At 40.7% G+C, this 13,760-nt stretch overlaps 2 protein-coding genes across 2 annotated transcripts; both read right to left on the bottom strand.

The window, feature by feature from the left end:
• Window positions 1-826: 826 nt before the first annotated feature.
• On the bottom strand, window positions 827-4,435 carry LOC117257543 (guanylyl cyclase-activating protein 2-like). Its single transcript, XM_033627848.2, has 4 exons — window positions 4,063-4,435; window positions 3,785-3,934; window positions 1,698-1,809; window positions 827-1,556 (listed from the first exon to the last, which is right to left on the bottom strand). Exons 1-4 carry the CDS (start codon window positions 4,264-4,266, stop codon window positions 1,414-1,416), a joined length of 609 nt encoding a protein of 202 aa, XP_033483739.1. The 5' UTR covers window positions 4,267-4,435; the 3' UTR covers window positions 827-1,413.
• A 4,132-nt stretch (window positions 4,436-8,567) lies between these two features.
• Window positions 8,568-11,495, bottom strand: LOC117257858 (guanylyl cyclase-activating protein 2-like). Its single transcript, XM_033628222.2, has 4 exons — window positions 11,236-11,495; window positions 10,985-11,134; window positions 9,372-9,480; window positions 8,568-9,248 (listed from the first exon to the last, which is right to left on the bottom strand). The coding sequence occupies exons 1-4, from the start codon at window positions 11,431-11,433 to the stop codon at window positions 9,121-9,123; spliced, it is 585 nt and encodes a 194-aa protein (XP_033484113.1). The 5' UTR covers window positions 11,434-11,495; the 3' UTR covers window positions 8,568-9,120.
• Between the last annotated feature and the right edge of the window lie 2,265 nt (window positions 11,496-13,760).

Below are 13,760 nucleotides of genomic sequence, written 5' to 3' on the forward strand. Positions count from 1 at the left end.
CTTTATTTCAAACTTCCTGCACCTAAACACATATTATAATTTTCTTCAAACCTTATTATCTTGAATTTTTATTAAACCCTTTTAGTCGTTTTTTACTTAATGTTGAGATAACAAAGATTTGTTTGTAGGTACTGAACTAATACTGCAGCCCATTTATTCACACTCCATCCTGCCACAGTGTCATTCTTAATACAACCACTAGATGGTGCCAAAGTAAAATAATTATATGTCCTACACATTGCAGCTTGTAATATTGTCTGCTATCTTGGGTGTCCAGTAGCTCACCTGGCAGGGCAGGTACCCTGTGTACAAAGGCTTTGTACTTGCCGTTGTGGCTGTTGGTTCATCTCCAACCCATGGTCCTTTGCTGCATGGCATCCCCTCTATCTACCCCTTTCACGCACAATATATATATATATATTTTTTTGAATAAATAAAGCCCTTATAAAAAATAGAATTCCCCTCCCATATGTTTCTATACCAGACATATACAAAACATATATTTTCCAGAGGTTTGTAAGCTAATTCATGAACAAACAATCCAGAGCAATATGAGGCCACAATGTAAATCATATTTTACGATATGTCTAAATTTTGTCTAATATGTCCATATGTCCTTGCTGAGGCAAAATGCTCATTGTGTCCAGTTACAATATTATAAGAGGGCTTAAACAAAAACAGAGTAAGCACAATACTGGTTTTATACTGTTCCACAGTGAAGGCATGAGAGGGTTTGTCACACACTGCTGGTGGAAGTTGATGTGGAGAAACCTGTGCTCTCATCAATCTTCACTTTGATAGATAATAAAATAAACTTGAGCCTCAGTTGGTCTGACATGAATATGTAAGTTTATTTACACAGAAATCTCATATCCAAGAAGCCTTTGGCACAGCACATGTGCATGGGCAGACACACATGAAACAGTTCAAGTACCGAACAATCATTTCAGCCTTATACAAGTCCGTCCCACGTCATTCAGATCCTCGTATCGCCACGTTCCTGGACAAGAGTCAGACAAAGTGTTTGTGCTACTCGGGAGCATTGACAACATTGTGACATCCTTTCTTCCAGACGGGCAGGAGCCTCTCAACATATAACACGCAGGTATACAACATGTCAATGCACAAATAAAACACGAAGTGTGTCGTTTGTAACATTTCAAGTGAAGACTAAATTAAAAGAAGAAGCAATTCAGCCCTCTGATGTGCAGCGCCACGACCTGCACCAAGTCATAAGGACTGACAGCGCTGTGCACGGGGCATGTGCTTTTGAATGAGCACAAATAAAACATTTGCATGAGACAAATATTCCTTCACAGAAGTATTTATGTTTCCCCCATGTGTTCACAATCAGAGTCCACTTCAGGCAGTCCAAGCTCCTTTGGCAAGCTGGTCTGAATACACTGAAGTCCTTCAGGAATCTTTGGTGTCTGTGAGTTTCCTGTCACACAAGTACTTTTGGACCCATCCTCTGGGATTGACATCAAGTCGCAGAAAGCTTTGCAGCCATGGGCTCCTCTGAGCCCCTTCGACAAACTCTTCCAGTGTAATCTCACCTGCAGCACAAACATAATATTGAGAAGGAATCACAGACTACTAAATATTAAGAAAACTTAAATTTTGAAGGATTTTGTTTGAGGATTTTGTTGGTTTGTAGTAGTAGTAGTAGTAGTAGTAGTAGTATGCAGTCTACATACCATCACTATTCACGTCGACCTCTTGAAAGATGCGCTCACACACCTCCTCAGAAGTGAGGTTTCCTATTTCTGAATCCCCAGATGCAGAGCCTTTCTTTATCTTGTAGATTATCTGAAAGAAAAATCCGACAGTCAGACCGTTTCTCATCTTGAAATGATGATGTTGGCAAAGTATATGGTCTTAAGCCACACTAGTGGCAAGGTGGATGGCAATCTTGGGCTGATGGTCTGTTCAGACATTCATGGTCCCAAAATAATCAGTTGTTACAGCTCTGGTAATCACCCAACCTTTCATCTAGCACCAGTATCAGATCAGTATTTAAATGTGTCCAATACTTTGGCTAATTACCAAATACCCCACAGCTAATGACATTCCCATCAGCCTCAGCAGGCTGTTTGTTTTTCTATGAATAGTAATGCACCAAAATTTGTACATATACCATTTAATCATGAACCAGTGATGAGTAAATAACCCACATATTCTGGAAGGCTGCAATCACATGACCAATGCGCTGACGCAGTAAAGAAGAAAGTGGTCCGGTAAGGAGGCTGGCTGATGGTGGTGGATGGATCACAAACTTTGGACTTGCCCCTGCGATTTTCCCCTGAGGAACCGGTGTTCTGAACCGTGTGAACTTTCAGTGACCTTTGAGACATTTTAAGGTATGTTCTCACCATGTTTCTTTTCACTAGACCCAACCACAGTAACTTTACTTGCCTAAACCTAACTTTCATAACTTTGCATTAATTACGCAGCTTTACCTTATGGACATATTTGTAGGATATGATACGAACCGTTTATTTGCATTTTCTCAGGACATCATATGAGCAGTTGTATGAGGATATGTTGGCCTCAGATGTACTTTGTGTTTAGTGTTAATTAGTAATTGTTAACATGCTAACATGCTAAACCAAGAGAGTGAATGTGGTAAACCATACACCGATCAGCCAAAACATTCAAACCACTGACAGGTGAAGTGAATAACTTTGATTATTCTGTTTCAATGCACTGTTCTGCTGGGAAACCTTTCGAAAACCAGGCTTCTAAATTTCCCAGGTCCCAATCTGCTCAAGGATTCTTGTGATGTGCCGGTACCCCAGATGTACCCCTAATCCAAGGTGGGGCGTCCTTGGATCGGACTTGGCTCTGACCTGGCGAGGCATGGACACAGGATCTCTGGGAGTGTCCTGCGGTGTCTGGCACCAGTGCGTTGGCGGCAGATCCATTTAGTCCAGTGGGTTGTGAGGTGGGTTAATGGCACGTGCCACAGATGCTCATTCAGATTGGGATCTGGGGAATTTGGAGGCCAGGTTGACACTTTGAGGTCTTTGTCACATTCCTTGGGCCGTTCCTGAGCAATGTTTGCAGTGTGGCATGGTGCATTATCCTGCTGGGGGGCCACTGCCATTGGGGAGTACTGTTGCCATGAGGGGTGTACTTGGTCTGCAACGGTGTTTGAGTGGGTGGAACATGTCAGGTGGTATCCACATGAATGCCAGAACCAAGGCTTTCCCAGCAGAACAGAAGCACCTGTCAGTGGTTTTAATGTTTTGGCTGATTGGTGTATACCTGCTAAATATCAGCACATTAGCATTGTCATTGTGAACTTGTCAACATGTTGATGTTAGCATTTAGCTTCTGCACATTCTCTGAACTAGAGCTAAAATTCCATGCCATAATTCTGATAGTTGTATGAAATATCTATCTATGTGTTTAACTGATTATCATAAACAACTCTATGTCTCTGTTAACATTTTAGGGCTGGAGCCCAGCTGACACCGGGCTAGAGGTCAGGTACACACAGGAAAGGTCACCAGACTATCACAGGGCTAACACATAGAGACAGACAACCATTCATGCTCACATTCACATCTATGGGCAATTTAGGGTCACAGATGAACCTGGACTTGGGACTGTGTGAGCCGGAGAACCTGGAGGAAACCCACACTGACACGTGGAGAACATGCAAACACAGAAATGCCCCCGACCAGTGGATTTGAATCCTTAATCCTCTTGCTGTGAAGCAACAGTGCTAACCACTGCACCACAGTGCTGCCATTGTTATAATGAAATACAATCTTTTTACCTTGACAATCTTTCGTAGTTCGTCTTTGTCTAGTCGGCCGTTGTCATCATTGTCAAACACCTTGAACGACCACCGCAGCTTGTCCTCAAGTTTTCCACGCAGGACAAGATTAAGTGCTGCCACATACTCTATAAAATCCATTGTGTTGTCCTGTAAACAGGGAACAGTTACAGTGAGAGTATGCTTGGGCAGATTGAAATAAAGAATTTGCTTTTTATAAATACAAAGACACATGCAGTTTTCCTTTAGTTTTACTTTAAAGCAGCTTTGTAACTCACATGGTTCATGTCAAATGCTCGAAAGATGCTGTCCATGTACTGTGACTCAGGCGTGCCGTTTTGTACTCCAAACATCCTCTTGAACTCGTGCAGGTACAAAGATCCACTCGGGCACTCCATGATGAAAGACTTGTACAGGTCGTGGATGGTGTTTGTCTCCAGTTCTGTGTCATCCTGTGTCTGTATTTGCTGATTCTGACCCATGCTAAATCCAGATCCCACCACTGCAGTACAAAGTCTGAACTCTTATTTTGTATGAAAGATAAATAAATACAGACACTTCAGTGAAGTCATTTCCTAAAGACTGCCTGCAACGGAGAGTTCAGTGTCGACTTCATGGCTGCTGCTGAAGGTCTCCTGAACAGCTCAGGGGGCGAGGACTGAGTGGAGTGTAATTACTGATTCATGTCATGCTTGACCCCAGCAAGAAACTTATTTTTAGACAAAGTCTTTGGCAAGCTGCCTTCAAAGCAGTAATCCATATGCCTGATCCCATCTTGAACCCTTAGTGACCCAGGGTCACTGATACTCCTCAAGCTATTACGAAGTAAAATGGAAACTCCTACGCACAGTGACCAGAGGGGCTTTTCCTGTGTGTATGTAAAGTAAGGTTGTCAAAAGTATCAGTACTTTGATACTACGTGTTTAAAACAGTACAGTATGCGTTCCAAGATTTGAGGACACACTCAAGGGAACTTGAATCCACTTGATTTTCATCATCACCTTCTTAGCACAGCAGAAGTCTCCTCTTGCAAATGTGTTAACAGTTTTTCACACCCTTTTTCAAAATAGTTAACACAGATCTCATAGAAAACACAAAACTCTTCTGGTTTGAATGTCTTAAACAAAAGGAGAACATTTATTGATAGCTGATAGAAATTACGAATCTCTGATCCACCTGTGTGAAACTCCTTTGAGCAACTCTTCAATCAGCAATCAGTCATTATCTATCTATAAAAGACACCAAGAGACCAAAGGCATGTAAAAATGATGATATTTTGTACAGCATTTCACCAGGGCATCTTAAAAAAAGTGTAAAACATTCAAGGTGCAGAGTTCAGCAGGGTAGCACAAATTAAGATTGAACTGCTTCATATTGATAGCTGTATTTTGTCTTCTTTTGTCCATTGTTGGAAAGAATATATTTTGTAACACAGTTAATCCAACAAAGTTCTCGATCTTTCTAAGAGATCTGTGTTAACTGTGGTGAAAAGGGGTGTGAAAAATGTGTGAAAGCAATAGAAAAAGTTTAACACATCAGAGAGGACGTCTGCTGTGCTAACAAGGTGATGATGAGGAGGTGATCACAGTTTCATTAAGCAGTTGGGAAAGAATGTAGTTGTGTTGATTGATGGAGTTATTTGCCTTTGTTGTATGTTTTTAGTGTTTTGTGAGTGTTAGAGCATTTTGCAAGATGTGTCATTGTGGCCACAGACATTTACTTTAGGCCTGTATGTGAACTGTATTGAATGTAGCTTCTGAATGGACAAATGTGTTTTAGCAAATGAGAAAAACTGTAATTATACATTTTATAGTATCAGTACTGAAGCTATTAAAAAAAAGAGATCAACAATCAGAGGCTGGGCGGCACAGTGGTGCAGTGGTTAGCATTGTCACCTCACAGCAAGAGGGTTCCTGGTTTGAACCTGGGGTGGGGGGTCGAATCCCAGGGTGTGGGACCACCCCTGCACGCTGTTCCTGTGTCAGCAGGGTTTTCTCCAGGTTCTTCCTCCAAAAGTCCAAAGACATGCAGGTTAATTGGTGACTCTAAGTTGGCCGTTGGTGTGGATGGTTGTCTGGTGACCTGTCCCGGGTGAATCCCACCCCCAGTGTCAGCTGGAATAGGCTCCAACCCCAATGTGACCCCCAACAGGATAAGCGGTTACAGAAAATGAATGAGTGTAAGTACAAGGTGCTTTTTGATAGTCAGTGTAATATTTTCACCTCTTGACCTTTCTGTCAGACAGCCCTTTCCGATGGAGAACTAAACTGTTAAATTGCTGTCTTTATGACAAAACACTGTTTTTACCTCACACAACATGGGAGCTGCTCGTCTACCTCTGCTTTGAGTTGTGGTGCTAAATAACACAGCTAGCAAAGTACAAAGCTTCATAAACAGGTGCCTGAGAAGAATCTTGAAAATCCATTGGCCAGACAAGATCACCAACGAAGATGTTTGGACGAAGACACAGCAAATACCAGCTAAAGATGAAATTGGACGAAGAAGATGGAAATGGATCGGCCACGCTCTCTGATGTGGAATCCTCAGGGGAAGAAAAAGAGAAGTCGGCCAAGAAACACCTGGCGAAGGGATCTGCAGGCAGACACCAAGAAAATGGGATACACCTGGCGATCGGGTACTCTGGAGGTCCCTTGTCGACGGCCTACAGCCCAGAAAGGGTGTAAGGCATAAATAAGTAAGTAAATTGCACGTAGGTGTGAATGTGAGTGTGAATGGTTGCCTGTGATAGTCTGGTGACCTGTCCAGAGTGAACCCTGCCTCTCACCCAATGTCAACTGGATAGACTCCAGCGCCCCGCGACCCCAACAGGAGAAACGGTTATGGAAAATGAATGAAGGAGGATTGAATGACTCTACAGTCAGATTTTCAACCTAAGACCATTTTATTACGTATGTTCAGTGATTTTTTTTCTGCACCAGCACTTTGTGCAGGTTGTTAATTTTTTTTAAATCTATTTTGTGTGCTTAAGACTGTTTTCTCTTTGCTGTGGCTCTGAAAGAGGTTTCACATTTTTTTTCTTTTTACTAGTATTTTATGGAAGTTTACAATCCTGGTATTGTAACATTAGTGTACAGTATAAATTAAATCCCTGTAGCTGTGGGGGTTGTCAGGTTACAGTCTATTGGCTTCTGTTTTAGTTCACTTGTACAACAAAGAAATGTTTAACCACCTTTGCTCTGTTTTGTCAGATGCTTTACTAAGTACTTCAACTTAACTTCTTAGCTTGTTTGTTTGTTTATGTGTGCGTAAGGGGATTGAGCTAAAGCCATTAGTTTTACTGTGATGTGTCAAAATGTATTCTGTAAAACAAAAAGGGGGTGGGGTGGGGGGGGGGGCTATGTGATCACTCATTGGGACTGTATCCTAGATTTTACATTTATATACAATTCAGTTTTATCGCTTAAAATGTAAGAAGACTGCAACACTTGTATGGATTTCTTTGTACTGATTCAAACAAAATTACGCCACAAAGCACAGGATATGTATTTGATGATATCTAAGTGTTTCATCTTCAGTTTTGACTCAGATGTGTCTTCATGATGGGACCACAGTTTGCCTCAGTAAGCGTTACTAATCTGCAGGATAACTAAAATGACACTCCGCTAAACCTGTAAAGCTAAAATAACTCAGTGGCTAAATCCCAGGGGTTTATGGGCCTGACCGACAGGGAGGAAGGGGCCGTGCCACTGACTGAGTGCAGGTTGATGGTGGCACAGAAGATGTTCTCTGTACCTCATGAGGTTCTGGCGTTCTGAGAACCCAGCAATTGATGGTTGTCCTGAAACTGAAACTGAAACCTTCATTTCAAACACTTGACATGCAGTGTATGAGTCTCAGATACTGTGGAAAGCATATCCTGGACTTTCTAGTGATGTAATATGCATCCAATATGCTTCTGTCTTCTGCTTTATGGCAGTAAGGCATATAAGTCATGTGATTTATAAAGATGTATTGTTTCTGTTCTTCATAAGGATGCTGTTTTTATTTATGAGAGTCTTATCTATGTTATATTTAGATTTTAGACGTGTATGCTGAGTTTAAGCCTTACAAAGTGCACATTTTAACCAATGTATTTTATTATTTTCAACCAGATTCCATACTCTGGAGAAGTGGGGAAGAGTCTGACATAAATAATTTCTCTCATGTAAAGACACACACATGCACATGCACACATACACACTATGTTCAACTAGTTAAAAGCATGCAGGGTACCTGTAATATTACATTTTAAACACGTAATATAAATGCACTTTCCTGTAATTTACTTTTTGTGGTAAAGACTGACCCAGTGTCCACTACAGGGACATGTTATAAAAAAAAGTGATATGTTTCTTTTATCCCAATAATTTAAAATTTGTAATAATAATGATACTAATGATTCTACTACTACTACTACTGATGATAATAATAAACCATTTTCCAGGCGTCGGTGGCTTAGTGGTAGAGCAGGTGCCCCATGTACAAGGCGACTCCAGCCTGTGGCCCTGTGCTGCATGTCACTCCCTCTCTCTCTCCCCCCTTCACGCTCATCTGTCCTATCGATTAAAGGCTTAAAAATGCCCAAAAAAAATCTTAAAAAAAAAAACATAACAATAATAATAATAATAATAAACCATTTTCCTCCAGGTCTCAGGAAGCTAGAAGTGAATAGTTTGTAAAACACTTTTAAGAAAACGTTGAGCATGAATTACAGATCTGTCTCCTTTGGGAAAAGAAAAAGATAGCTCACCTTTGTACAGCTGGAGAAAGCAGGACACGTCAATGACTTTATGTTTTTTATTGGAGTTGATTCATAAGTTTTTAAACCTTCGTTTAACAACAGTAAAGTAGAAACAGTAGAAAAGCAGACATTATCATTACTCACTATTTACATATTTACACTTTTTAACAAGAAGGCTGAGTTAGCAGCAATATACTGTGTATATGCACCTGCTTCAAATCATACAAAAATGTAGCTTTAGTAGTATTTAAAGATAATATAAGACGAACCATTAATATAGTGAAATTGTGGAAAGAAAAAAAATAATGTATGCAAAGAAATAAGAACGTCTCTGTATGTTTATACTGTTGGTTACAGTCTCACATTGACTTAAAGTGCTATTGTTCCTTTATTAAAAGCCAAATGATGGCCAGTTGTGAACCTTCACCATCTATGAATATGAAACTGCATATGCTGAAAGTATTCAAAATGAATCCTACTTTTAGCTGTAGAATGTGTGTTAAATATATTTTTCTGTATGTAATTCATATCCTGCATTTTAGCCATGAGTGTTGTCTCTTTGTCCATGTGGGAAAGGCCTTTGTGCTCTGACACTTCAGAAGTGTGCGCTCCTTCTCCTCTGCTCCAGCACCCATCCAGCAGGGTTCATGTCCAGCTTCAACATGTTGAGCACCCAGGGGTCCTGCTGTGCGCCCCTAATGAACTCCTCCAGGTTAATATGACCTGTAGACAAACAGTCAAAGCAGGATTCATCAGGATTCTCTGTTGATACAACAAAGTATCACTTCTGTCTGTCATCACTGCAAAAGTGCTTTCACTGCACGGTAAATGTGACTAAACGCTCACCATCTCCATCGCTGTCGACGGCCTGTAATAGTCGATCCACAGCTTCATCGACCGTGAGCTGTGCATCATGTGCATCTGTCTTTGAGCCTTTTTTTATCCGATAGATGCTCTGGATGGAACAAAAGAAAAGGAAATGATATATTTCATGTCAATAGCAGGAAATGTTACTGTATCAAAGACCTTTAGAGCATAAGCTGCTGCACTCAGTGATGATGCATAAAATTAGTTTAGAGCAGTGATGTAACTGGATAATTTGACATATTTACTGCAGCATTATGTTCCCTTTGGCTTTATACAGCAGTTGATGCCTTTAAATCTGGATCATATTTAACCATCTTGAGCATTCTTATGAATTTCTTAACACATATTTTTTGAAAAAGGTTTATCTTGCTTGATTTAACTGTCAATATGATTTCAAAGACAGCATTGACAGTCTTCAAACCAGGATTATGTTTTGCTTTAAATAAAGAGTAACTAATTCAAGAAACGGTAGAGATTCAAACACATTTAAAAACTGGTATGGGGGAAATGAATGTACATCCTCCTTTCCATGTGGGCATATTATAATATCCAACTTTAGATATTGGAATCCAGCAGAGAAACAGAGTGAATATTTCGGTTCTTGAACACGAGACATCACGGTTTAGATAACTGGCTGCTCCACCAGATTGCGTGTTCGCACATTAACTATTACACGTCTAACCAGCTATCAGATTGATATTAAAATGATGTCACCAACTCAACAAGAAAATTCTAACACTGGCATGGTCACTTAAAGATTGCGTATTATGTCCGATATACGATGTCCATTAAAACAGAATATATCCTTAATGCTTTGTGTACCTATAATCACTGTATGCCTACAAAGGATAAGACTGGTCCATAGATTAAGTGCATATATTTTTCTTGAGGAATAATGCTCCTTCTTTCTTCTGTCTTAATCTGCTGTAGCTTGAGAACTCCCTAGGTATAGTATATGTGAGCAGAGGTGAGAATGAAATAGTTGAAGATGCATTTACTCGAGGCCAAATCCAACTGCATCAATTAGAAATGTTCATTTGATTAAATCAGATTAACATGTCAAAAGAACAGGTGTATGTAATCAAATGAATGATGGCTGCTTCAGTTTCAGGGTCCTGGTACTGTTCACGTTGGCTTAAGGGGACACTTGACAGAACCATTGTCGGTGTTATTAGTGACATGTTCTTTCTCTGCTAAGACAATCAAAATGTCTGCTGTGAACAAGGCCTATTAAGTTTTTTTCTTTTAATTCAAACTCTAAGTAATTAATTCAGCTAAAAAGTACTGTTAGGTGCCAAAAGTTAAGTGACAGTGAACACAGGAGAGCAAGAGGGTAGAGACATGACAAGTCCACAGTCTGTTCTGCAGAGCTGAGCGGTAGGAGAAAACATAGTATGCTAGGTGAAGATGTTTAAAGCCTTATGATACGCTGAGCTGCTATGAGCTGTTGCTTAAGTTTGGACTTGAAACTTAATGCCATTCTCTAAAAGAGGAATTTACTCAAGGGAAAAACCCTGTTTCAAGCTCAGAATTGAAGTTGCATCCAAAACCCATGAGACATTTCATTGTGGTTGACTTATAGGTAGACTTACATCAATTATCGACCGTAGTTCATCCCTGTCCACATAGCCATTGCCGTCTTTGTCATACACCTTGAATGACCACCGCAGTTTATGCTCCAGGTCTCCCCGAAAAACAAGATTAAGCGCTGCCACAAACTCAAGGAAGTCAATCGTATTGTCCTGAAAGGCAGGTTGAATGAGAACACATTGGGTCACATTTTCACATTTGGGTAAAGATGTACGTACACTATGCCAGGCTGTAACAGCTTTTACTCTCTCACCCCATTTCTGTCAAAAGCTCGGAACATGTTCTCCGCATAATCCGACGCTTCCCCTGATGGGTCCACACCGAAGAAGCGCTTGAACTCGTGCAGGAAAAGTAGTCCACTCGGACACTCCATGACAAACTTTTTGTACATTTCCTGAATTGCTTTGACATCAATTTGCTCAGTGTTCTCCGTTTGCTGTGTCTGCCCCATGGCTGGCTTGTTATTCAACAGTCCATAGTCCTTAAAGCTTTGGGTATGTACTCCACGATGGAGTGGCCACACTTGAAATAGACACCTCATACTCTTAGGTCTTTTTTATAAGCCTGTGGAATCCCAAAGCTCCAGTCTGCGTATGTCACAAGCGATTAGTGTGGCCTCAGGATTACTACGGTATTAGGTTGGTGGGGTTTCCTCTTGGAGTTAATTAGGTTTCAATCTAAATGTGGGTCTAGGCCAAATTCAGCACTCAAAATTCCAACATATAAATTAAAAGTGCGTTCCAGTAGTGTGGTATACAGCATATTGACACTGTTGAAAAAAAAAGCATTACATCAGCAATTAATATTAAAGGGCCAGTGTGTAATATTTGGCATCGTTTATTGTCAAATCTGAATCTGAATCTGAATATTCTACTCATTAATATGTTTATATACGTGTATAATTGCTATAAAATAAAATTTGTTTGGTTTTCGTAGCCTTATAATTATGCGTTTATATATATATATATATATATATATATATATATATATATATATATATATATATATATGTATGTATATATAGCAAGGGCTTTGCTTTAGAGAGGTCGCCATCTTGCGCCGCCATGTATGTACGGCAGACCGAGCGGACAATCCAGCCAGCCAGAGAACACGTTTTGCGTGTATAAATAAACCAATGAAGACAGCGGAAGGAAGGAAGAAGGCGGAGGAAACAGCAGAGAGTGTTAGTAGTTTGTCGATAGAGAGTAGTGAAAGGTTTTTTTAGTTATAAAGTTTGCGAATGGACACACTTACCACGCAACAGGAGAGAATGAACCCGAACCGTCATCTGCGAGGAAAAGAAGAAGCAACTTCACTCCTTGTGATGCACTCTCTGCGGCACTTTTCCTCCTGGTGATATATCTCCCCAACGATGGTAGCAGTAGCACCGAATCACATTCTGTGCAGCAAAATGGGAGCGGAGGATTCAGCCTCTCTTCTCGCCCGCTCAGCATCCAAGTTCCTCATCTGTATGCTCCAGCTCAAACAGGTATGGCTCTGGATTTGTGTCCGCTACAAGAAACTCTTCAAAATCGCGTTCAAAGTCGTCCATTGCAGCTACTATAGTCCGGAGATATTGCTAGGCTAAATAAACAGCTGAGCTCTGTTTACAGGCTACGCTGTCAGTCAGTGTGCGGGCTGGAGATTGGTGGAGCAGGGGGGGGGGGGGTGCCTGCTAGGTACTGTAAACGAGAATGTGTGTATGGAGTGTGTGTGTTACGCTAGAAGAGTCAGAGTTTGGGACGGAGTCTTTTACCCCCTGGAGTGTTACCGGAGTTTTTGGAGTGCTCAAATAAACAGGCCTTTTTCCCGAACGCTACTCTGGTCTCCTGCTCATGAGGGATTCATTACAATATCGTAACATGTAGATTTCTAAATAAACATTCACCTCGTCGCTAGATAGACCTACTCCTGAAAAAAAAGTGTCTGCGCAAGGCTTTTTGTCCCTACGAGGCCACCGTCATTTACCCGACGGGAGGGGTGAGCGAGTGAGCCCTGCAATCTAGAATTTGACCACTGATGTCACTGTTTTCAACGGTTTTCAACCCATTTTACACAGTGGCCCTTTAAGTTAGTAATGGAAGGCAATGCATTTGTAAGACTAGGCAAGCCTAATTTGGGCAGCATGTGAATCACATTAACAGTTGGATTTATCATTCTAACGTAAATGTTTCTTGCTTTCAGTAAAATCGCATTGCTTTTAACACATCTTTGGTAAATGAGTTAGCATTTTACCACTCACGGTTCCCTCGTCTTAAAGTCAGTGCGGTTTTTAATGGGTTTCTGGTTAGGTACCAGAAATAAGGTCTGTGGTTAACCCAAGTTTAAGAGACTTTAATGTTTTGTTCTACGACTTAAAACACATCAGCAAATACCCCACTCATGAACTTTGTAGTTCTATATGCCTTAAAAAAGGCAGTGTCTAAATGAGACTGCAGAACGTCATCACACCGAACTGTCTCTACAGTCTTGTTATGGTGGTGACTTTAGGTCATGCAACCATAGTGTAGTTGGTTTATAACCTAACGTTAGTTTTTACTTCTGGTGATTAAATTTAGGCTTCAGTAATCATGAAAGTGGTGTTCATTTGCTTGTTGAACAACACGTTTAAGTATCATGAACGTTTGTTTGCCATAGAGCTTATTCTGGCAATAATCCAAAATCCAATCCCAAAGGCTTTTTGATGAGGGAAACAGTGTGATGTTAAAAACGTCAACCCTGGAGCACTCTATTGGTGCTCAACCAAATAAGACCCCTACTGGTTAGTTTAGGTTTAGG

Source organism: Epinephelus lanceolatus, chromosome 2 (assembly GCF_041903045.1).
Source record: "Epinephelus lanceolatus isolate andai-2023 chromosome 2, ASM4190304v1, whole genome shotgun sequence".
Taxonomy (NCBI): Eukaryota; Metazoa; Chordata; class Actinopteri; order Perciformes; family Serranidae; genus Epinephelus; species Epinephelus lanceolatus.

Coding starts and splice junctions, on each gene's coding strand:
- LOC117257543 (XM_033627848.2), bottom strand. CDS start 4,266: ATGGGTCAGAATCAGCAAATACAGACACAGGATGACACAGAACTGGAG. Junction 3,935..4,062: donor GAGCATTTGACATGAACCAT/GTGAGTTACAAA, acceptor CCCTGTTTACAG/GACAACACAATGGATTTTAT. Junction 1,810..3,784: donor AACTACGAAAGATTGTCAAG/GTAAAAAGATTG, acceptor TTTTTCTTTCAG/ATAATCTACAAGATAAAGAA.
- LOC117257858 (XM_033628222.2), bottom strand. CDS start 11,433: ATGGGGCAGACACAGCAAACGGAGAACACTGAGCAAATTGATGTCAAA. Junction 11,135..11,235: donor GAGCTTTTGACAGAAATGGG/GTGAGAGAGTAA, acceptor CCTGCCTTTCAG/GACAATACGATTGACTTCCT. Junction 9,481..10,984: donor AACTACGGTCGATAATTGAT/GTAAGTCTACCT, acceptor TGTTCCATCCAG/AGCATCTATCGGATAAAAAA.